This window comes from Castanea sativa, chromosome 11, assembly GCF_040712315.1.
Source record: "Castanea sativa cultivar Marrone di Chiusa Pesio chromosome 11, ASM4071231v1".
NCBI classification, from domain to species: Eukaryota; Viridiplantae; Streptophyta; class Magnoliopsida; order Fagales; family Fagaceae; genus Castanea; species Castanea sativa.
In genome coordinates, this window is record NC_134023.1 from 23,308,227 (window position 1) to 23,334,175 (window position 25,949).

The 25,949-nt window shown below is 34.4% G+C and overlaps 3 protein-coding genes and 1 long non-coding RNA gene across 4 annotated transcripts; 3 read left to right on the forward strand and 1 right to left on the reverse strand.

Moving 5' to 3' along the window:
• Nucleotides 1-1,452: 1,452 nt before the first annotated feature.
• Nucleotides 1,453-3,018, reverse strand: LOC142616246 (uncharacterized). Its single transcript, XM_075789128.1, has 2 exons — nucleotides 2,332-3,018; nucleotides 1,453-1,668 (listed from the first exon to the last, which is right to left on the reverse strand). The coding sequence occupies exons 1-2, from the start codon at nucleotides 3,016-3,018 to the stop codon at nucleotides 1,453-1,455; spliced, it is 903 nt and encodes a 300-aa protein (XP_075645243.1).
• A 4,739-nt stretch (nucleotides 3,019-7,757) lies between these two features.
• Nucleotides 7,758-10,183, forward strand: LOC142615167 (uncharacterized). Its single transcript, XM_075787870.1, has 3 exons — nucleotides 7,758-8,175; nucleotides 8,661-8,784; nucleotides 9,801-10,183. The coding sequence occupies exons 1-2, from the start codon at nucleotides 7,813-7,815 to the stop codon at nucleotides 8,769-8,771; spliced, it is 474 nt and encodes a 157-aa protein (XP_075643985.1). The 5' UTR covers nucleotides 7,758-7,812; the 3' UTR covers nucleotides 8,772-8,784; nucleotides 9,801-10,183.
• Nucleotides 10,184-18,234: 8,051 nt separating this feature from the next.
• On the forward strand, nucleotides 18,235-20,776 carry LOC142615169 (uncharacterized). The gene is made up of 3 exons (XR_012840685.1): nucleotides 18,235-18,666; nucleotides 19,147-19,270; nucleotides 20,388-20,776. It is a non-coding gene; the product is annotated as an uncharacterized LOC142615169 (long non-coding RNA).
• Nucleotides 20,777-22,556: 1,780 nt separating this feature from the next.
• LOC142616248 (aspartic proteinase NANA, chloroplast-like) lies at nucleotides 22,557-25,059 on the forward strand. The gene is made up of 2 exons (XM_075789129.1): nucleotides 22,557-23,194; nucleotides 24,222-25,059. The coding sequence occupies exons 1-2, from the start codon at nucleotides 22,557-22,559 to the stop codon at nucleotides 25,057-25,059; spliced, it is 1,476 nt and encodes a 491-aa protein (XP_075645244.1).
• The last annotated feature ends 890 nt before the right edge of the window (nucleotides 25,060-25,949 follow it).

Below are 25,949 nucleotides of genomic sequence, written 5' to 3' on the forward strand. Positions count from 1 at the left end.
GAGACTATCTATAAATGAACTAAGACATTATCATAGTCCATGAGATGCATTGTATGTGATTTATGTGAAAAGTCACAGAAGATATAAATCACAAGTTCTTTGTAAACTCAGAAGTTTAGTTCGTAGTCGGTGATGAAATTGGACGTTTCATCTGCGAAGACTATAACATATCAACTAAGATGATTTGTCTTGATCATGGAAGTGGAGACTTCTAGTTGGTATGTTGATATGTTTTAAGAGTTAAGACATATTGAACTGGACCGCTGTGAGATTTATTATTCTCCTAACGACTGTCAAATGAATAATAAATCTCACGACTTCTATTTACATCAACTCTAAATCCTGAGAGAATAATGGACCTGATCATGAGATGTAGGTTGCTTTGATATATCAGGAGTGAGATCTATTAGTTACGGTCAAAACCTCAGTATGTTGGGCATCCGCATTTAGTGTTGATGGAACATATATTCTCAAGATGGAATTCATAGTCTCTTAATGGAGATACAAAATATTCCCTTGAGATAAGTTTAATGAATTTAGTTATTCAAAGTGTTGGGCCCAACCACTTTAGTAAGGAGTTACTAAAGTATATATTTATGAAATTGGATTTCATAAATATATGACGAATAACATAAATGATTAAACCGGGTACTCAAGGATTAAGATGTAGTAATCTTAAAAGTGGCAGTCTATATTCATGACTTTGGATTACTACGAATATTTTAATGGAGGGGTTGTATGCATGATAAAGTCTTGGGATATAATTTATTAATAAGGCCTAGAGTGCAATTATATTTATATAGTGGTATTAAATATAATTAATGGTAACTTTGGGCTTGTCAAGAGTTGACGGAAAAGCCCAAGGCCCATTGGAGCTAGTGTCTTATTGGTCCCTTTTGGTCCCACTCCAAGCCACACACTAAAGCCCAATTGGAAAGGCCCAATAGGCCAGCCCAATTAGATAATCAGTTAGTTATAAAGGGAGAAACATACAGAATTTTTATTTAGAAGAGACTAGAAAAGAAAAAGAAACGGTGTGTGAGAGAGTGAGAAACACACTTTCATTCTCCCTTTGAAAAACTGATTGAGAGACCACACATCTTGGGCGTAAAGTGAAATTGGAGTGAAGATTAAAAGTGTTCCCAAGTGCTTCTAATCTTTGTTTTGAATTTCTCCACACCAAGGTACGCTATCTTGTTCTTAAATTCTGAAATTTATGTAGTGCACGTTATCAATCATGAATGAAATAGACCCTTGTTCATTGCTTCCGCTGTGGGTTTTGCATGAGATGAAAAACCAGAATTTTTCCTTCACCCTTGGCATCATCCAACCTCTTCTTGAGTTCGTTCACTATTACTTTGTTGACAACCTCTGCCTGTTTATTCTCCTGTAGATAAGTAGGGTGGAATATCTTTTTGTAATGCCTAAATTGCAGTAGTATCTCTTAAAGGCCTAGCTATCAAACTGAAGGCCATTGTCTGAGATGAAGGTACGAGGAACTCCAAATCTGGTGACGATATTTCTCCAGAAAAACTTTTTTGCATCTAAGTCTCTGATATTTGACAATGGCTCAACTTCAACCCACTTAGTGAAATAATCTGTGCCAACCAGTAGCCATCTCCTATTCCCCGCTGCCTTAGGGAAGGGTCCCACAACATCCAAACCCCACTGAGCAAAAGGCCAAAGATTAGACAGAGGATTAAAGATGCCCCCTAGTTGATGAATGTTTGTAGCAAACCTCTGACACTTATCGCACTTTTTCACATATTCTTGTGTTTCTTTCTGCATATATGGCCACCAATACCCTTAAGCTAGTGCCCTGTGAGATAAAAATCTACCTCTTCTGTGGCTTCCACAAATTCCTTCATGTAATTCTTCCAATAGTAACTTGGTTGCCTCAGGGTGTATACACAATAGGTGTAGTCAAGAAAAAGAGCATTTATACAGCTTTTGGTCCTCGGATAACTAGAACCGATGAGCCTTTCTTTGCACTTTGTTAGTTTCGGACCTCTCTTCAGGTAAGACATCTTCTTTAAGAAATAGCACAATAGAGTCCATCCAACTAGGCCCTACTCGAGTTTGATGAACACGGGCTGCATTCCCATTCATCTCATTAGGTCTACACAAGTCTTCCACCAGGATAACTCGAGGTAAGCTTTGTGTTGAGGACGTTGCTAATGTGGCAAGAGGGTCTGCATGAGTATTTCTGCTTCTAGGGACTTGCACTAAGATGAAAGACTCAAATTTTAATTGTAAATGTCTAACCTGGTTTAAATACTCTTGCATCCTTGGATCCCTGACCTCTAGTTCCCCTTTTACCTAGCCTACAACCAGCCTCGAATCCAAGAACATTTCCACCATCTTTCCTCCCATCCTTTGAACCATGGTCATCCCTACTAAGAGAGCCTCATACTCGGCCTCATTATTCGTGGCTAAGAAGTTCAACCTCAAAGATTTCTCAATAATGATTCTTTTCGATGAGATCAAAACCAGTCCCACTCCTAATCCTCTTTGATTTGCAGCGCCATCCACGTACACTTTCCACCGTAGAGGTTCCTTCAGGGAGATTGTGTCAACTGATTTTTCATCCATGCCCAACATCTTGGCATTTTCTTCTAACGAAGGCTCAGTGAATTCAGCCACCAAATTGGCAAGGACTTGGCCTTTTACAGAGATATAAGGCATATACTTGATGTTAAAAGCTTCCAAGATAGTACCCCATTTGGCAATCCTTTCCGTGTAGTTGGCACTTCGAAGTATTGACCTAAGCGAAAGTTGAGTCAAAACAAAAATGGTATGGGATTGGAAGTAATGGGGAAGCTTATGCGTAGCATGCACCACTGCTAGAATAGCTTTTTCCAACGGTAAATAATGCACCTCGACCTCATGTAATGACTTGCTCACATAATAAACCGGCCTCTTTACACAACCATCAACCCGTATCAGCACCAGACTAATGGCATGATGAGCCACGACAATGTAAGCGAATAGAACTTCATCCACCTCGGGTCGAGACATAATAGGCGGTCGAGAAAGATATTCTTTAAGCTGCTAAAAGGCTAAAGCGCACTCCTTGGTCCATTTAAATTCCTTCCACTTATTTAACAACTGGAAGAAAGGCCGACATCTGTCCGTGGACCAAGAAATAAACCGGTTTAAGGCAGCAGTCATCCCTGTTAACTTTTGAACTTCTTTAGGATTTCGAGGTGGCTGCAAGCTGTTAATTGCTCTAACCTGTACAGGGTTAACCCCAATTCCAGGATGAGTGACCATATAACCCAGAAATTACCTGATCCCACACCAAAGGAACATTTAGAAGCATTAAGGCGCAGTTTATGTTTTCTAAGTATCCGAAAGGTGTCACCTAGGTCTCCCATATGTGCGGATGCCATTTTACTCTTCATGACCATGTCATCCACATAGACCTCAATAGTTTTACCTAGTCGTGGCTCAAACATCCTAGTCATCATCCTTTGATAAGTAGCCCTTGCGTTTTTCAAACCAAAGGGCATTACCTTGTAATGATAATTTCCTGTGAGAGTGACGAAGGTTGTTTTCTTTTGATCATCTAATGCCAAAGGTATTTGGTGATAACCTTGAAAAGCATCCAGGAAACTCATCCAAGGATGTCCAACAGTGGCATCCACTAACTGATCCATACTAGGCATTGGGAAAGGATCTTTGGGACAAGCCTTATTCAAATCTGTAAAGTCTACACATATTCTCCACTTCCCATTCTTCTATTTCACTACCACGGTATTAGCCAACCACTCAAGATAAAATACTTCCTTGATAGCTCTGGCCTGTTTGAGCTTGATCACCTCTTCTTTGACAGCCTCAGAATGCTCTTTGAATGAATGCCGAGGTGGTTGTTTTCTCAGTACTACAGCTGGATTGACGTTCAAATGATGGCAAATAAAGCTCGGATCCACCTCAAGAGCCTCATAAGAGTTCCAGGCAAGCACATCAATATTTTCCTTCAAGAACATCATCAACTCTTCCTTCTCCTGAGGAGGTAGTTGAGATCCGACCTGAAAATACTTCTCCTTATCATCATCTATTACAATTCTTTCCAATTCCTCACACTCTATCCCCTCTGCCGTAACGGCAATTGATGCTGGCTCTTTTGATTGCTACAAACTTTGCTTGGTTGATGCCGAAGACTCCACCTCAGTTTGATGCCTAACGGTGGCCACCATGCACTGCCTGGCTATAGGTTGGCTACCTCTTAGCTCTTCCACCAGGTCACCGTACGAATATTTTACCTTCAAATGCAGGGTAGAAGAGACAGCTCCCATGGCATGAAGCCAGGGTCTCGCCACGATGGCTGTGTAGGGGGAAAAAGCATTCACCACTATGAAGTTGACGTCTACTATCTCTGTCCCAATTTGCACTGGTAGCTTGATCTGACACATTGGTATGACTACTTTCCCATCGAAACCTACTAAGGGTGAATCATAATTGGTTAAATCCCTCAATTTCAGTCCCAAACCCTTATACATAGCAGGGTACATAATTTCCGCCCCACTACCTTGATCAACCATCACTCGCTTCACGTCGTATCCTCCTATCTTGAGGGTAACCACCAATGTGTCATCATGTGGTTGTAGAGTACCAGCCTTATCGTCATCAGAGAAACTCAGCACTGGTCGGCCCCCTACCCTACTCCTTTTGGGTTTGGGGTAGCATTCTCCTTCAAGTGGCTGGGCTACAGATATTACCCTAGAATGATGGAAACCAACTCTTCCTAGTGTGGCGAGAACGAAATTGATTATGCCTAGAGGTGGTTTTGAAGAATTATCTTTCTGAGATCCTGACCCTGCTTGGCTTCCCTGCCCAACTGGATGGTATATGAATTGCTTTAGTTTACCTCCTTGTACTAGCTGCTCCAAGTGACCCCACAGAGTTATGCAATCTTCTATAGTATGCCCTCGCTCCTGATGGTATTGACAATGAAGGCTTTGGTTATGCCTTGTAGGATCCCCTCCCATTTTGTTTGGCCACTAGAAAAAATGTTCATTCTTGATCTTCTCCAAGATTTGATGCATTGGTTCTCAAAACAACAAGTTAACTGCTTGCGGTGCTGCAGCAACCTCAGCTGCCTAGAAAAGTCTTGCCGAGGACGATTATTGTTGAATCGGTCAGACCTGAAGTCCCTCCTATCCTGAGGGACCACCTTCCCCTTGCCTTTACCTAATTGTTGATCCTCCTCGACCCGCTTATACTTGTCAATGTAGTCCATAAGCTAGCGTACATTATTAACCGGTATTTTGCTCATTTTGTGGGTTTTGGGGGGGTATTTTGGTCATTTTTTGGGTTTTGGGGGTATTTTGGTTATTTTTAGTTTTCAGGGGTACTTTGGTCATTTTTTGGGTTTTGGGAGTACTTTGGTCATTTTTTGGGTTTTGGAAGTATTTAGTTCATTTTTAGTTTTTGGGGGTACTTTGGTCATTATTTGGGTTTTGGAAGTATATTAGTTCATTTTTAGGTTTCAAGGGTATTTTGGTCATTTTTTGGGTTTTGGGTGATATTTTGGTCAGTTTTAGGTTTCAGGGGTATTTTGGTAATTTTGAGATTTTGGTGGTAATTTGGTCAATTTTTGGGTTTAGGAGGTATTTTGGTCATTTTTTGGGTTTGGGGGTATTTTGGTAATTTTTAGGTTTCGGGAGTATTTTGGTCATTTGTTGGATTTTGGGGGTATTTTGGTCATTTTTTGGGTTTAGGAGGTATTTTGGTCTTTTTTTTTGTTTTGGGGGTATTTTGGTAATTTTTTGGGTTTTTGGAGTATTTTGGTTATTTTTTAGGTTTTAGGGGTATTTTGGTCATTTTCTAGAAATTTAGATTTTATGTTGTTTATTTAAATTTTAGATGGGTTTAGTGAGTATTAGTGGATTTATCCATTTAGATCCATCTAATTAAATAACCAAATGGGTCTTTACCCATTTAACCCAAATATTCAAATAGGTTGGGTTAAGATTTATTCAAATAAGGTGAGTAATGGGTGGGTTCATGGATATGGATAAAAATTGCCACCCCTAGCCGCCACTGCTTGATCTGGTATTTTCATCTCTTTCATTCATTGTGAGCGTGTGTGTTTATAGTGTTTTGATAGACTTCTATCGGTGAATCACGGTGTGTGTGTGTGGGGGGTTATAGTGTTTTGATACTTTATCTTTGAGTTCTGAGTTTTGGCTAGTTGATTGTCGCTTTCTATGCATCTGTACTATTAAGTTTTTATAGTATTTGATATAAAGTATTGAGTTATGAGTTTTGTCTTTTGCTTTTTTGAGTCTTTGACTGAAGTGTGTGGGAGTGATTGTTGCTACGTAGGTGGGTTAGTACCTTACATGAAGAGTTGTAAAGAATATATAAAATAATTTATCAAAATGTCTAGCAAATTCATAAAAAATTGGTAAAGAGTAAAAAAAACTAATAAATTAAAGTATTCTAAGTAATAATAATTAAAGTTCACTTACAACAATAATTAATATGTTATTGTATTAGAAAAAAAATGTGTCAAATGAATTTATAGTGTTTTTTTAATAGATTTTGTATAATTTATGTTTCTTATTGACCCCTTTGAACAAAAATCCTGGAGCCGCCACTGCTCAACCAATGTGAGTGAAGGAGAGAGAGAGCTAAGAATGAAAATCAAGATTTTAGCAATGCTATACATTATAAAAAATATGAGTAACTTATCAACAGTAAGTCTTTATTATTATTTTTTTTTATAAGACAACAGTAAGTTTTTTTTTTTTAGCGATAATTACAACATGCTGCTAACCTCGAAGCAAGTCTTTATTAATGATGATTACAAGTTAATTTTTTCATCAAAAACAACTTTTTCATAACTCCAATGTCATAACTCATAAGTAATACCAACACAAGCTTCAAAGTTTAATGCTGATTACCTCGTTGGAACAAAAGCAATGATAAACATAACCAGAGTCTAAAAGTTTCTCAGCGTGTTGCTTGTACAGAGAGTTTCTTTCAGATTGTCGGTATGGACCATAGTCTCCACCAACACCAGGACCTTCAAAGTATAAACACGGTATTACTAAGAGTTTATATCTTAATCAATTCATTCACTTTCTTGCTCAGAAGTAGAAGGACATCAATGTTCTACTACATATAATTTAATATAGAAGCAGGCAAGTCAAAAACACAGATAGAATTGTATAAAAACCAAATGAAAACAAGCAATGCTAATTATGAGTAGAGAATTATCACTCAACTCCAACTCCATCTCAGTAGCCAACTGTCTATCATAGCCAAGAATGTGTGCAAGCTAAACAAATAAATACAATTAAGTCTTGTGAAACAAAAAAAAAAAATTACATTTTTTCACAATTATTAAGGTGACAAGTTGTGATTGATGTATAATAAAAATGGTATTAGCATCTTATCAGGACACATGGAAACTTAACACCTCAACAAGTTACAAAACAACAACTACAACTTATTAGTTTCAGAATTTTAGGGTCATCTAATGTATTATGACATTCATAATAGAGTGACTAAATTTTATAATTACCATTACTCTACTACAACCCTTAGACCCTAAACAAAATATACGACACTATGCACAAAATATATGACACGATTGATTGCGTAACAGCATAGGGTGCCTTGTACAACTTGGGCTTTTTAAGCCCAAGATGGACTTCAGAATTTCAAAATTAACGGTAACCTTTTCTGACACCTGCCCAGCCGTCTCGTCTGCTATATAAACAAACCGAACCCCCAGAGGAAACCCACCAAAAAAAAACTTTATTGGCTTTCAATCATCATAATCAGAGAAGAAGATCAGATATGTCTCTCATGGGCATTACCAAAGTGGTTTACTACATGGATCCATTGATGTCAAAAAATCTGCTTCAAAAATTTCCTGACAAGTCTTCTGCTTTCGACTTCAACTACTCTCAGAGTTCTATCTGGTCCCCTTTGGTTCCTCGGCTTCACAGTGCCATTGATTTGGATTTTGAATACTTTGGTTTCGTGACACCAAAGAGAAAATCACTTGGCAGCAAAAGCAAGATCAAGAAAGTCACTTCTAACATCAAGAAGAAACTCAAAGTTGCTGCCAATCTTGTGAAGTCCAAGGCCAAGCACAACAACAACATCAAAACCAAGGCTTCTGACTTCTCCCCATCTCCTCTCAAACCCACAACAAAGGTATTTCTTTTTCTGTTTGTTTCTTGAGAAATTTTTTATTTTTTATTTTTAGGGTTAGCAAAAAACCTGAAACTAATAAACCCTTTTGAGAGAAAAAAAAAAAAAAAGGAAAATTAATTTTAATACATAACAATTATTTTGGGGTTTTTTTTTTTTTTTCGTAGGGTTTTTTTTTTTTATATTTTTCAATCTGAACAATTTTGAAATTATTAACCTGAAAGTAATAAACCCATTTGAGAGACAAAATTTAGGAATTAATTTTTGTTAGGGAATGATTATTTGGTCAATGAATACATTGTTTGTTTGTTGGCATTCAAACCCATTATTCTTGTTTGTTCTTGTCCTCTGTCTGAAAACAGAACAAACAAACATGCTCTATAGATTCTGTAATTCGAATATATTATGTCTACTGTTTGAATTTCTTTGGGGAAACATATAAGATTTAGAACCAGTATCCTTATTATATTTTACATTGTTTATTACAGGCTTGTTGGACTAAGGCACTGAAAGCTGGCTCTAAAAATTTCAAGAAAACGAGGAAAGATCCCACGGCCCATGTGAAGCTCTATACCTATTTGATGAGCGAAAATATTTAAAGATTATTAATTGGTAAGTTTTCTTGTTGTGTCATTTCATTTGTAATCTGCCTACCAATTGTTTGTGAAAATACCTAACCAAAGCCTTTTTGTGTGAACTATGTGTCATTTCCTTGGTTGTTCTGTTTCCAACATGTATGGCATGTGCTTAAACTCTGCTTTATAACATTTACAGTTCCGTTAGAGTTGACCAATTGATAAGTCCTTAGGGATAATGTTTGGGTAATGAAAATTTCTGCTTTATAACATTTACAGTTCCTTTAGAGTTGACCAATTGATAAGTTGGAGTGATAAAGTGAAGCATGATGAAAAAATTTAAATTTTATGAAAATATTTATGATCGTTAAATGAAAAACATAAACAGAAAACAAGCTGCCGTTTAATTATTTTGAAATAAAGAAACCAAGCTGATATATTATTATTCACAGTTTTGCTTTTATAATTTCCAAGAACCATAAAATGTGGAGAAAGTAAGGAAGAAAACTATTTTGAATGTGATGCTTGTACTTGTGTTGGATTCTTTTTAAAACAATGACAAAGCAGGACTGATCAGCTGCCATTTTATATTTTAACAAGGAGAAAGCTGCCATTTTTTTTTGCTATTACTACATGAGCTTATTGAAAGCATGTCAGTTGCATGGGTTAGCATAGTTAAATATCTGGATTTGTAACTAATATCTGTTATAAGTTAGTTGCATTATTAGTTAGTTACCTCCACATCGGCATGTGCATGCTAAGAGCAGCACACAAAATTCGTTGTAATGAATCTCATTGTACTGTCTCATTTTCTTAATGAATTAAATACTTCTTTCTCTACTTGTTATTGTTTTTTCCATTTCTCATCTTTCGTTGCTTGGTATTACCAGTTTGTGCGACAAAATATCTGCATAATTCATCTTCTGCCACTTATATTGTTGTCATGCTGCAATACTCTCTGCTATGGCTTTTTCCTGAACTAGCTTGGATTAGTCATTTTGAAATATGAACTAGCAATCTCTATAATTTGTCTTTGCCTTTCCTACTTGGCAGATGGTCTCAATGCATAAATAAGGGTTGGATTTGCTGTTGGGATTTCCGTAATTGCACATACAAGAGAGCAACATGAAAAGGCTGGTGAAGAGCAGGGTTTGAAGGAGAGTTTGATGCTCTATAACTCTTAGAGCCAATAGACTCAGCAAGCCCCATAATTTGACAAATTTATGTGCCCCATCATTTACTGGGTTTTGCCATGTATATTATGTGTCTCAATTAGGCAATTTATATTTCGTCGTTCTTTATTTGATGTAAGACGTGTGAATTTTTTGAGTGCATAGTTTGTTTTTTTGTTTTTTTTTTGGGGTGATGTCAATTTTGTTATTTTATGTAAAAACAGCATCTGCATGCCTTCCAAGCATTTCTATCAAGTTATCTTCCATGAATTGTCATATTTGATTGTTGGCAATTGATAATATGAAATAATTACAATTAAAATTTTCAAGAAAAAAGCTAATAAAAATCTAAGCTGGATCAAATATCACAACACAACTAACAATAGGCATTAACAATACTTAAAATTAGAAAAGAAAGGAAAAGAACAGAAAAACACACGCACGCACACTTGAGACCAAATAAGTAAGTAAATAAGGAAAAAATTTATCTCTTTCTAGCTGCTTTATGCTTCACCAAATACTTTGTAGTAAAATGTTCATTACTTCTTTTTAGAAAATTCCATTCATATTATTCAATGAATTACAACTAGTTTAGTTTTCCAATAGCATATGGTGTACAGGCTAAGTTTCTCATGATTAATACAATTTCAATTTAAAGACATTAATAAAAACATTAATGTGAAAATCTATGAAAATTCATAAATTGTTGATTTGGATAAAGGTGTTTAAAAAGAGAATGATTTGGATTTCAACTATGTGGTAGATAGAAAATTTGGATCTCAACTTCTAACTCATTTAAATGACTTATATAGAGTACGTATGACATGATAATTTTTCCCACTCGATGTATATATTTCAATTTTATTAATACGTTGGTTTAAAATGATCAAGTATAAGATGTAATTTCAAATACATAATATTACCGATATTTTTGTTTGAGAAAATGTTTCATCATGTCTAGTTGAGTATTTTATAAAAAAAAAAAAAATCATGTCTTGTTAAATCTATATTTGGCTATTTATACAATCAAGTGTTGTTAAAATCCTTCTTATATTAAAAAAAAAAAAAGTGTTGTTAAAATCCCAAAAAGTTACAGCCCAGACCAAATTGATTTTCAAACAAACTTTGCCAAATCATTTGATTTGTCTTGAGTGACTTAGTCATCATAAATTTTGGATTGAAATTCGGTGTAATAGCATAGCATAGCACCATCTACTATCTTTTTAATGGTTCAAATCAAAAGTTAAAATGTTGACTTTTGACATTAACCATTAGATCAAAAAAGTTAACATGTAAAAAAAAATTGAGTTAAAAAAAGTTTAAAATTTTGAAAAAGTAAAAATGTTGTGAGAGGGATTCGTTGACTATTGCACCTGATCACAACCCATAAATTATATATAATATTTTTTTAAAAAAAAATTGTTCTGAACCCCTACTATAAACATTTGCACACCCTAAAAGCCCGGTTAAATTCATTTTTAAACTCCCAAAAAAAAGTCCAACTGAAAATTGTTGGTCTTTAATCTCAGATAAAAAAGCTTATAAATCAAATTAAAAAAAAATCATAAAAAAAGGGGCCAAACCAAACCTAAGAGGGAAAAATGCAGTCCTCTTCCACTATCCCTCTTCACTCTCCAAACCCAAAGAAAAAAGGTAGCCACTTCACACACAAACAATCTTTTGCCATCTTACTCAGATCTACTGCCGCATCACCAATGCCTAGATTGTCCCTAATTTGCCGCCGCCACTAGGGGTGGCAAATGAGTTGGTTGGGTCATAAATGGGTTGTGTGTGTAATTACCTATTTATCCATTTATGACCCGTTTATATATAAATTAATTATCCATTACCAACCAAACCCATTTAATTAGTAACCCACCCATTTAACCCAATATGACCCAAATACATCTAAAACTACTTGAATACCATCTTGACCTCCAAAATACCCTTAAATACCTAAAATGATGCAAATACACACTTCCAAAATTACCAATATACCCTTTGTGGGGAGTAAAAGGACCCTGATGGAGATGTGGGCCTTTGGGCCATGCTAAGGAAGGCCGACCTGCTCTTGGGCTTGGAACTTGTTAGTATAACGGGTCGGCTCATACGCCGAGGATCCGAGAATCCAGCCGAGGATGAATTTCTCTTCGGACGGACACCGGAGAACCCGGGACTTTATGGTAAAAGTTAGAGAATGACATGGTCAAGACCAATGGTTAAAGGGGGGAAGCCCTTGAATGTCCTAGAAGCACCGATGTTAGAGAGATACCAAAGATAAAGGCTGCCACCTCCACATTAAAGACCCTGCACCTACCACCCTGGCCGCATTAATGGGGAAGTGACACCTGAACAGTGGAAGGGAAACTTCTGGTTACTATTCAAAGGCACTGAGAAAAGAAATATCTAGGCTAAGGGGGAGTTTGGGGCAACACGTGTACAAAGTATCAAAAAGAAGAGTATTTAAGGAGCAACCTAGAACAGAAATAGGAAATCCCTTCTTTGTAATCTAAAAAGAAAAAGAAAAAAAGAGAAAAAGATAATAGAAGAACTGTTCTCGGCTTACGTCCGAGCAGGTTAATTTACAGTATTCCTTGTTGTTTTCAAGTGTTTACAATCTTTGGCTTGTCATTTAATCCTCAAACACTTCTAACCTGGGTTTCAAGCCCACACTCTACAAATTATATTGTTTAAGGCTCATTGGGCCTGAGCCCGTAACTGTTCTTGGGGCCAGGTGCAATTGTGCTCTTACACCCTTAGACATCCAAAATTATCCCCAAAATCTCTAAAATAAGCAAAATACCCATGAAACCTTTAAAATGACCAAAATACCCCCGACATCTCTAAAATCACCAAATATGCTTAAAAACCACTAAAATGACCAAAATACCTCCAAATCTCTAAAATGACAAAAATACTCATTGAAACCCAAAAAAATAACCAAAATACTCCTGGAACCTAAAAATAACCAAATTACCCCCAAAACCTAAAAATGACCAAAATACCCCAAAAACAAAAAAATGACCAAAATACCCCCGAAACCCAAAAAATGACCAAAATACCTTTGAAACCTAAAAATGACCAAAATAACCCTGAAACCTAAAAATGACCAAAATACTTCCAAAACCCAAAAAATGACAAAAATACCCCAAAACCCAAAAAATGACAAAAAAACCTCTAAAACCCAAAAAATGACCAAAATACCCTCGAAACCCAAAAAATGACCAAAATACCCTTGAAACCTAAAAATGATCAAAATACTTCCAAAATCCAAAAAATGACCAAAATACCCCTGAAACCCAAAAAAAAAAAAAACCAAAATACCCTTGAAACCAAAAAAATGACCAAAATACCATCGAAACCTAAAAATGACCGAAATACCCTCAACACCTAAAAATGACCAAAATATTTCCAAAACTCAAAAAATGACCAAAATACTCCCGAAACCTAAAAATTACCAAAATACTTTCGAAACCCAAAAAATGACCAAATACCCTGAAACCTAAAAATGACCAAAAAACTTCCAATACCCAAAAAATGACCAAAGTGCCCCTCAAAACCCAAAAAATGACCAAAATACCCCTGAAATCCAAAATACCCTTGAAACAAAAAAATGACCAAAATACCCCCGAAACTCAAAAAATGACCAAAATACCCCTGAAACCTTAAAATGACCAAAATACCCCCGAAACCTAAAAAAAAAATACCGAAATACCCCAAAACCTAAAAATTACAAAAATACTTCTGTACCCTAGAAATTTACCGAAATAACCAAAAAATCTAAAAATTATTCGAAATAACCCTAAAACTAAAAGATGACAGCAATGCCCTCATAACCTAAAAAATGAATAAAATACCCTTAGAATCTAAAAGATGATCAAAATAACCCTGAAACCTAAAAAATTACCGAAATTCACTCGAAACCTAATAAATTAACAAAATTCCCTAGAAACCTATAAAATGACTAAAAGACTCTTAGAACCTTTAATTTGTCAAAAATATCCTTGAAACATCCAAAATACCATAAACCTCTATTTCAATAATTTTAGATGTTTCAGGTGTATTTTGGTCATCTTACATGTTTAGGGGTATGTTGGTCATAATTTGGATTTCAGGGGTTTTTATCGACCATTTTTTAAAGGTTTTGAGGTTATTTTGGTCATTTTTTAGGTTTTGGGAGTATTTCGATCAATTTTGAGGTTTCATGGTATTTTCGTAATTTTTTTAAGATTCGAGGGTATTTCAGTTAATTTTTAGGTTTTGGAAGTACTTCGGTCATTTTTTAGGTTCAGAGAGTATTTTGGTAATTTTTTAGGTTTAGGGTGCATTTTGGTAATTGTTAGGTTTTAGGGGTATTTCGGTCATTTTCTTAGGTTTTTGGGGGTATTTTGGTAATTTTTTAGGTTTCAAGGGTATTTCAGTCATTTTTAAGGTTTAAGGGGTATTTTGGTATTTTTTTAGGTTTAGGGTGTATTTTGGTAATTCTTAGGTTTCAAGGGTATTTTGGTCACTTTCTTAGGTTTTGGGGGTATTTTGGTAATTTTTTAGGTTTTGGGGGGAGGGGGTATTTTAGTCATTTTCTTAGGTTTCATGGTATTTTGGTCATTTTTAAATTTTAGGGGGTATTTTGGTAATTTTATGGGTTTCGGAGGTATTTCAATCATTTTTTAGGTTACGGGGTAATGTGGTAATTTTTTCAGGTTTCGGGGGTATTTTAGTCATTTTATAGGTTTCAGAGGTATTTTTGGTAATTTTAAGGTTTCAGAGGTATTTCGGTCATTTTTTAGGTTTAGGAAGCATTTTGGTCATTTTTTTGGGTTTTGGGGGTATTTTGGTAATTTTTGGGGATATTTTGGACATTTTAGAGGTTTGGGGGGGTATTTTGCTCATTTTAGAGGTTTTGGAGGTATTTTGCTCATTTTGGGGGTATTTTGGTCATTTTAAGGTTTTGGGGATATTTGGTCATTTTTTGGGTTTTGGGGGTACTTTGGTTATTTTTTGGGTTTTGGAAGTATTTTGGTCATTTTTAGGTTTTGAGAGTATTTTGGTAATTTTTTGGCTTTCGGGGGTATTTTGGTCATTTGTTGGGTTTTAGGGGTATTTTGGTCATTTTTTGGGTTTCAGGGGTATTTTTATAATTTTTAAGGTTTCAGTGGTATTTTGGTAATTTTTTGGGTTTTGGGATTTTGGTCATTTTTTAGATTTCAGGGGTATTTTGTCATTTTCTAGAAATTTAGATTTTATGTTGTTTAGACCCATCTAATTAAATAACCAAATGGGTCTTTATTCATTTAACCCAAATATTTAATTGGGTTGGGTTAAGACTTATCCAAATAAGGTGGGTAATGGGTGAGTTCATGGATATGGATAAAAATTGCCACCCCTAGCCGCCACTTCTTTAATAGATTTTGTATAATTTATGTTTCTTATTGACCCCTCTGAACAAAAATCCTGGAGCCGCCACTGCTCAACCAATGTGAGTGAAGGATAGAGAGAGCTAAGAATGAAAATCAAGATTTTAGCCATGCCATACATTATAGAAAATATGAGTAACTTATCAACAGTAATTCTTTATTAATTTTTTTTTTATGAGACAACAATAAGTTTTTTTTTTTTTTGAGAGATAATTACAACATATTGTTAACCCCGCAGTAAGTCTTTATTAATGATGATTACAAGTTCATTTTTTCATCAAATACAATTTTTCATAACTCCAATGTCATAACTCATAAGTAATACCAACACAAGCTTCAAAGTTTAATGTCGATTACCTCGTTGGAACAAAAGCAACGATAAACATAACCAGAGTCTAAAAGTATCCACCAACACCAAGACCTTCTGTTGAAAAATTTGGTTTTGTATCTCATACAAAACACACAACGGAAGCAACAAATATGGATCTATTTCATTCATGATTGATAACATGCACAATGTAAATTTCAAAATTTAAGAACAAGATAGCGTACCTTGGTGCGGTGAAATTCAAAACAAAAGATTAGAAGTACTTGGAAACACTTTTAATCTTCACTCCAATTCCACTTTATGCCCAAGAAGTGTGGTCTCTCAATCAGTTTCCAAAGGAGAATAATCAAGTGGCTTCTAACTACACATACACATCATTTCACAATGATGTATTTTTTCTAATAAAAAATTATGTATGTTTCTCCCTTTATAACTAACTGATTATCTAATTGGGCTGGCCTATTGGATCTTTCCAATTGGGTTTTAGTATGTGGCTTGGAATGGGACCAAAAGGGACCAATAAGACACGAGCTCCAATGGGCCTTGGGCTTTTTTGTCAACTCTTGACAAGTTCAAAGTTACCATTAATTATATTTAATACCACTATATAAATATAATTGCACTCTAGGCCTTATTAATAAATTATATCCCAAGACTCTAATAATATCATTTGACTCTTCTATGAAATATCCATAGTGAACAAAGTCATAATAAACTGTCATTTTGTGAACAACTATTTTATCTTTGAGTACTCGGTTTAATCTTTTAGTTATTCACATTAAAAGTGTGCGCCCTGAATAACCAGTTTCCATTAAACTTATCTTAAGGGGATATTTTGTGTCTCTATAAAAAGAGATTATGAATTCCATCTTGAGAATATGTGTTCTCTCAACACTACGTGTGGTTATCAACGTACTGAGGTTTTGATCGTGAATATTAGATCTCACTCCTGATATATCAAAGTAACCTATACTTCATAATCGAGTTCGCTACCCTCTCAGGATTGAGAGTCTATGAAATTAGAAGTCATGAGATTAATTATTCAGGTGACAGTTGTTGATTGAATAACTAATCTCACAACGGTCCAGTTCAATATGTCTTAACTCTTAAGACACATCAACACATCAACTAGAAATCTCTACTTCGATGATCAAGACAAATCATCTTAGTTATGTGTTATAGTCTTTGCAGATGAAATGCCCAATTTTATCACCGATTACGAACTACATTTTGAGTTTACAAGGAACTTGTGACTTACATCTTCTATGACTAAATCACATAAATCACATACAATGCATCTCATGGACTATGATAATGTCTCATTAGTTCATTTATAAACAGTCTCCTATAATTAAACAATTTAATTATTTATGACATGCCAATAAATTGGATTTTAAGGCATAAACCGCAACACCTTCAAAGTATAAACACGGTACTACTAAGAGTTTATATCTTAATCAATTCATTCACTTTTTTTCTCAGAAGTATAAGGACATCAATTTTCTAGTACATACAATTTAATATAGAAGTAGGCAAGTCAAAAACACAGATAGAATTGTACAAAAACCAAATGAAAACAAGCAATGCTAATCATGAGTAGAGAATTATGGCTCAACTCCAATTCCATCTCAGTAGCCAACTGTCTATCATAGCCAAGAATGTGTGCAAGATAAACAAATAAATACAATTAAGTCTTGCGAAACCAAAAAAAAAAAATCACATTTTTTCACAATTGTTAAGATGACAAGTTGTGATTGATGTATAATAAAAATGGTGTCGGCATCTTAGCAAGGGCACATGGAAACTTGACACCTCAACAAGTTGCAAAACTTTTTGTGTTTTTAGCCGCAACAACAACAACTACAACTTATTAGTCTCAGAATTTCAGGGCCATCTAATGTATTATGACATTCATAATAGAGTGACTAAATTTTATAATTACCGTTACTCTCCTGCAACCCTCAGACCCTAAACAAAATATATGACACTATGCACTGAAAATGGAAGGAAAAGCAACCTCAGCAATTATACTAATCCTCATCCAAGACGATGGCATTGTTCCTATGAAGGTCGTTGCCATTGTTCTCAATCTCAAACCCAAATTCAAGTATGCGCCATTATAGGTTCTAGTATCTCAATTAGTTTACTCGTTTATTGTAGGCTTTATAATGTCCAACTCAAACTCAATTGACAAATATAATTCACGTGATTATTATTTTTTTATATAATTAAAAAAAAACATTTTATGATAACATCATTCAAAATATATAAAAAAAATTAATGTGAAAAATATGGGTCAATCGACCCATTTCTAAAAAATAACTCGATTCTGACCCGAACTTGCCGGTTTTGAGTTTCAACGCGTCTAGTCCCAAACAGACTTTAATAATTGTTTGGGGGGCCTTGAGGGTCTTTTTCACCTTATGCCACACGATTGATTGTGTAGCAGCATAGGGAGCCTTGTACAAGTTGGGCTTTTTAAGCCCAAGATGGACTTCAGAATTTCAAAATTAACGGTAACCTTTTCTGACACCTGCCCAGCCCTCTCCTCTGCTATATAAGCAAACCGAACTCCCAGAGGAAACCCACCAAAAATTTTTTTATTGGCTTTCAATCATCAAGATCAGAGAAGAAGATCAGATATGTCTCTCATGGGCATTACTAAAGTGGTTTACTACATGGATCCATTGATGTCAAAAAATCTGCTTCAAAAATTTCCTGACAAGTCTTCTGCTTTCGACTTCAACTACTCTCAGAGTTCAATCTGGTCCCCTTTGGTCCCTCGGCTTCACAGTGCCATTGATTTGGATTTTGAATACTTTGGTTTCGTGACGCCAAAGAGAAAATCACTTGGCAGCAAAAGCAAGATCAAGAAAGTCACTTCTAACATCAAGAAGAAACTCAAAGTTGCTGCCAATTTTGTGAAGTCCAAGGCCAAGCACAACAACAACATCAAAACCAAGGCTTCTGACTTCTCCCCATCTCCTCTCAAACCCACAACAAAGGTATTTCTTTTTCTGTTTGTTTCTTGAGAAATTTTTTATTTTTTATTTTTAGGGTTAGCAAAAAAACCTGAAATTAATAAACCCTTTTGAGAGAAAAAAAAAAGGAAAATTAATTTTAATAGATAACAATTATTTTGGGTTTTTTTTTTTTCAAGAGTTTTATTTATTTATTTATATTTTTCAATCTGAACAAGTTTGAGATTATTAACCTGAAATAAATAAATCCATTTGAGAGACAAAATTTAGGAATTAATTTTTATTAGGGAATGATTACTTGATCAATGAATACCTTATTTGTTTGTTGGCATTCAAACCCATCATTCTTGTTTGTTCTTGTCCTCTGTCTGAAAACAGGACAGACAAACATGCTCTACAGATTCCATAATACGAATGTATTATGTCTCCTATTTGAATTTCTTTGGGGAAACATATAAGATTTAGAACCAGTATTCTTATTATATTTTACATTGTTTATTACAGGCTTGTTGGACTAAGGCACTGAAAGCCGGCTCTAAAAATTTCAAGAAAACGAGGAAAGATCCCACGGCCCATGTGAAGCTCTATACCTATTTGATGAGCGAAAATATTTGAAGATTATTAATTGGTAAGTTTTCTTGTTGTGTCACTTCATTTGTAATCTGCCTACCAATTGTTTGTGAAAATACCTAACCAAAGCCTCTTTTTGTGTGAACTATGTGTCATTTCCTTGGTTGTTCTGTTTTCAACATGTATGGCATGTGTTTACTTATTCATGGGGACTTTTCCTTCCATTTTTGCAAGAATATTCTCGATGGCTTTGTACTGTGGCCATGGTTGTTCACTCTCTTTGTTGAATTTAATTTCAAAGAATTTGGTAGGTGATTCACTATCTTTGATTACCACTGTCCTGAAATAACAGGGAAGCTTATACCTTTAAAGGAAATATACATTAGTCAAATAAGAGCTAGGATCATGATCAAGTCCCTAGGGATAATGTTTGGGTAATGAAAATTTCTGCTTTATAACATTTACAGTTTCTTTAGAGTTGACCAATTGATAAGTTTGAGTGATAAAGTGTAGCGTGATGAAAAAATTTATGATCGTTGAATGAAAAACATAGACAGAAAACAAGCTGCCGTTTAATTATTTTGAAATAAAGAAATCAAGCTGATATATTATTATTCACAGTTTAGCTTTTATAATTTCCAAGAGCCATAAAATTAAAATGTGGAGAAAATAAGGAAGAAAACTTTTTTGAATGTGATGCTTGTACTTGTGTTGGATTTTTTTTTAAAACAACGACAAAGCAAAGACTGATCAGCTGCCATTTTATTTTTTAATAAGGAGAATGCTGCCATTTTTTTAGCTATTACTAGATGCGCTTATTGAAAGCATGTCAGTTGCATGGGTTGTTAGCTTAGTTAAACATCAGGATTTGTAACTAATAGCTGTTATAGGCTAGTCGCATTGTAATTAGTTACTTCAACATTGGCACGTGCATGCTAAGAGCAGCACACGAAATTCAGAGGTTGTAATGGATCTCATTGCACTGTTTTGTTTTCTTAATGAATTAAACGCTTCCTTCTCTACTTGTTATTGTGTTTTCCATTTCTTATCTTTCATTGCTTGGTATTACCAGTTTGTGCGACAAAACCTATCTGCATAATTCATCTTCTGTCAATTATGTTGTTGTCATGAACTAGCAATCTCTATAATTTGACTTTGCCTTTCCTTCTTGACAGATGGCCTCAGTGGATAAATACGGGTTGGATTTACTGTTGGAATTTCGGTAATTACATATACAAGAGAGCAACATGAAAAGACTGGTGAAGAGCAGGGTTTGAAGGAGAGTTTGATGCTCTATAACTCTTAGAGCCAATAGACTCAGCAAGCCCCATAATTTGACAAATTCATGTGCCCCATCATTTACTGGGTTTTGCCATGTATATTATGTGTCTCAATTGAGCAATTTATATTTCGTCATTCTTTATTTGATGTAAGACGTGTGAATTTTGTGAGTGCATAGTTTTTTCTTTTTGTTTTTTTTGGGGGTGATGTCAATTTTGTTATTTTATGTAAAAACAGCATCTGCATGCCTTCCAAGCATTTCTATCAAGTTATCTTCCATGAATTGTCATATTTGATTGTTGGCAATTGATAATATGAAATAACTCTTTCTCAAAAAAAAAAAAAAAAAAAAAAAAAAAGATAATATGAAATAACTACAACTAAAATTTTCGAGAAAAAAGCTAATAAAAATCTAAGCTGGATCAAATATCACAACGCAACTAACAATAGGCATTAACAATACTTAAAAATTAGAAGAAAGGAAAAGAACAGAAAAACACACACACACACTTGAGACCAAATAAGTCAGTAAATAAGGAAAAAATTTATCTCTTTCTAGCTGCTTTATGCTTCATCAAATACTTTGTAGTAAAATGTTCATTACTTCTTTTAGAAAATTCCATTCATATTATTCAATGCATTACAACTAGTTTAGTCCATTCATATTATTCAATGCATTCCAACTAGTATAGTTTTTCAATAGCATGTAGTGTACAGGCTAAGTTTCTCATGATTAATACAATTTCAATTTAAAAACATTAATAAAAACATTAATATGAAAATATGTGAAAAGTCATAAATGGTTGATTTGGATAAAGGTGTTTAAAAAGAGAATGATTTGGATTTCAACTGTCTTTTTTCAAGATAGAAAATTTGGATCTCAACTTCTAACTTATTTAAATGACTTATTGAGTACGTATGACACGATAGTTTTTCCCACTTGATGTATATATTTCAATTTTATTAATACGTTGGTTTAAAATGATCAAGTATAAGATGTAATTTCAAATACATAATATTACCGATATTTTTGTTTGAGAAAATGTTTCATCATGTCTAGTTGAGTATTTTATAAAAATTAAAAAACAATCATTTCTTGTTAAATCTATATTTGGCTATTTATACAATCAAGTGTTGTTAAAATCCTTCTTATGTATATATATTTTTAAAAAGTATTGTTAAAATCCCAAAAGTTCCAGCCCAGACCAATTTGATTTTCAAACAAACTTTGCCAACTCATTTGATTTGTCTTGAGGGACTCAAGGGCTGTTTGGCTGATCAATTATAACACGTTTCAACACATTTTAAATAACTTTACACACATATCAACACACTTTTTGACCTATACGTATATCAAAAACACTCAAACAACATTACTTAAACTAACTTACCAAACAGCCTCTTGGTGGTCATAAATTTTGCATTGAGATTGGGTGTAATAGCATAGCACCATCTAATACTTTTTTAATGGTTCAAATCAAAAGTTAAAAAGTTGAATTTTGACATTAACCATTAGATTAGAAAAAGTTAACATGTAAAAACAAATTAGAGTTAAAAGAAGTTGAAAATTTTGAAAAAGTTAAAATCTCGTGAGAGGGATTCCTTGTCTATTGCACCAAATCACAACTCATAAATTTCACGAAATTTAGGATCTGCAAAGAGCAAGTAATGCTACAAATACAAACTATTTTACAATATTTTTATAAAATGCTAATGTGACTTTAGCATTTTCCAAATAATTATTGGTAAATAAAAATGTAATGTTAGTTGTGGAGTCCGAATAAAACTAGTAAAAATTTATCATATTAATATTTCATAAAAGTGTTGTAAAATAATTTGTGACGAGCAAAGAATAAAACCTAAAAGTTGTTAATTGCGTTAGACATTAATGTTACCAAGTGTAAAAGTTCCCGTAAATACTGCTAAATCAAAACTGAACATTGCTGTTGTCTAAATTTACTAATCATATTTGGTTTTTTTTTCCTGTTCCTTGGAGGTCTCCCCCACGTTTTTTCCTTCTTCGCCGCGGGTCGGTGATCTTTCTCAATCATTCCATTTTCAGCATGTCCCTCCTTTGGTTCTTGCAATCATTCTTATTATTTTCTAGTTTCTTAGCCTTTGCCACGGCTAATACCGATGATGATGCAGCCCAATTCGAGTTGTTCCATAGACATGCACCACAAGTCTACAAAAATGGAACCACATTAGGACCCCCAAAGAGCCAGCTTGAACGTGTAAAACAGCTTGTGCACAGCGACAATGCAAGGCAGCAAATGATATCACATAGGCTGATGAAGAGCAGCAGCCACAGGAGAAAGGCTTTTGAGTTTCAAGATGGCAATGATAATAATAATAATTATGTTCATCAGCTGGTTGATATTCCAATGAGATCAGCTGCTGATACAGGTGCAGGGCAGTACTTTGTATCGTTTAGAGTTGGAAGCCCTCCACAAAAGTTTGTACTAATAGCTGATACCGGTAGCGATGTCACCTGGATGAATTGCTATTACAGGCCTAGCCCTGTGTGTCACCGTGAAAATTGTCCCAATTTGGGTGCCACTAGGAGGATCTTCCATGCTTCTCGATCACCAACCTTTAAGACCATTCCTTGCGTTTCTGATTTGTGTAAATATGATCTCTCTGGATCTTTCTCTCTGGACTACTGTCCTACAGCATTATCACCCTGCCAATTCGAATACTCGTAAGCTTCTGCTTCTTTTATTATATTCTTAACCTATATAATTTTCTCCTTTTTCGTTCACAAAACCCGTCATAAAAAATCAAAATTCTTGTATATGTTTCTTTTATTGATATGGCTGGATTTGAAATTATTGCATCTCCTTCAAGATTATTGCTTTTTACAATCAAAATAATATACCAATTGTTTTTTTTTTTCTTCTAACTAATTAATTAATTTTTTTTTTTTTAATGTTAGACAAGACTCAAACCCAGATTTCTTAATTGGAAACTTTCTATATTAGGCTAACTGAAACCTACAAATTCTCTTATATTTACATAGTCTTATAAGTTGTTATGGTAAAGCTTGGTCGTAAGTTGTTGTGGTTATAATTACGCCAAGTCAAATAACAAAGAGCCTTATGGTAGATTCTAGCTAGACCAAAAACAATAAACAATAACATGTGAGACTAATCATGAGACTCTCAAGAGTATATTAGACTAATCATGGGTCTTTGAGAGATTTTGACATTTTGAGACTTAATTTAAGCAAATAAGTTTTTAAATTTTTTTTTAAAAAAAAAAATTTTAAAAATTAAGCGGGTGTCTAACATACAGTCGATACATCATTGAGCCATGTTTATTGATAACGAAGTTTTGTGGTAAATTCATTACAAAATTACTAACCTCATTTCTCAAAATGAAAATAAGGCTGACTTCTTAATTTACATTGATTCACTTCTTGACTTAGTGGAAATCATTTGATGTCACAATTATTAAGTTGATATCACATCTAAAAAATCCAACTTCTAGTATTCCATAAGTTGTCTGCGTTTGAATTATGATATCCTCATTGATATAGTCTGGTCTTCTTTATAAATAGAGCCAAGTTTTAACTATTGAATTTTAATTTAAAAATAATACTCACTGAGTTGGGCATAATTAATTAGTTCTCACTCTTAGACATGAATGAGATTTGGAATTTGAACCATAAGAATAATGAACTTTACGACGTTAAATAATTTTTTACTCATTCCTAATGTTTGTGATAGATATGCAGATGGTTCAAGAGCTCTGGGGATCTTTGCCAATGAGACTGTTACAGTGGGGCTTGGGCTCCACAAGCACCGAAAGAAGAAACTTCACAATGTCTTGATTGGGTGTAGCCAAATAAATGAAGGGACTGTTCATGCATTTGATGGAGTCATGGGCTTAGGCTACAGCAAGCATTCTTTTGCCGTAAGGGTGGCAGAAGAGTTTGGATATGTGTTCTCATATTGTCTGGTTGATCACTTGAGCCCAAGTAACTTTGCCAACTACCTAAGCTTTGGCCACAAAAGTGAAGTTTCAAAATTGCATAACATGCAATACACAAAGCTCATCCTAGGAGTCATAAATCCATTTTATGCTGTGAATGTTGCTGGTATCTCAATAGGTGGGACAATGCTTAAAATCCCATCGGAAGTATGGGACATTGAAGGCCGTGGTGGAGTCATTATTGATTCTGGTACAAGCTTGACTGCTTTAACAGAACTTGCATACAAACCTGTCATTGCCGCTTTGGATCCCCACCTAAAGAATTTTCAAAAGTTAGGCATCGACATTGAGGAATTGAACTATTGTTTTAATGCCACAGGATTTAAGGAGAGCCTTGTGCCAAAGTTGGCATTTCATTTTGCTGATGGGGCTCAGTTTGTGCCACCAGTTAAGAGTTATATTATTGATGCTGATGATGGTGTGAGGTGTCTTGGGTTCACTTCAATAAAATGGCCTGGCAACTCTATTATTGGTAACATTATGCAGCAGAATCATTTCTGGGAGTTTGATCTTGTTGGGAAGAAGTTAGGTTTTGCACCTTCATCCTGTACAATGCTTAAGTCCAAGGTTTAAATGTGGCATTCTGAATTTTTGTTGTTAAGTATATTCCTCCCACAGCACATTATTGTGTGCTTGTCTGTTTCATTTATACGTTTTAAAAAACCATTTGGAAGTATTTTTGGTTTTATGGTGGATTGGGTGCAAACCATGATCAGATCGTAAATAATTTAATTTATAATTATTTGATTAAACAATTAAATAAAACTAGTATATATTTTGCTCGTCTCATTTTGATTGTTTAGTTTTGTTTTTAGTGTGTCCCAAAATATTGTCCATTTTGTAAAGACAATAAAATTCTTACTTATATGTCCTTTAATTTATTGATTATAGACAATGTCCTTTATACTTTTGTTTTGTATAGCCTTATATTACAGAAGGCAATGTTTGAAATTTATATCTTTTTAGTTGGGTATCAAATTGTGGTTGGAATGTGGAAGCTAGCAGAAGCATACATGTACACGACTGAGAAATAAACATCTACACAGTATGTAACTTTTAACATGATTTTGTCAATTTCATGCCTACAATGCCAATTAAAATCCAATATCATGATATGGATTACAATCAATATCAATAAAACCTTACAAACTAAACATACAGGTTCTCACAAGTAACGCTCACAAACCTGAAATCTCATAAACACAAATATAAACAAAGTAAGCCTCACACAAACATACAATAAATAAACTTACTAATTAACACAAGACAATCTTCCAACTCCAGAAACACTACCACACCACTCCTCTCACAAGAGTACTACCTTGGGCTTGGACTGAGCTCTCACCTAAGGCTAACATCACCAAATTCTTTGCAACAATATTATTTATAAGACTCCAATTCTATTCCCGGATAGATAAGGAATATACAATTACTATTTGTCTATCTATATCTCTCTCTCTCTC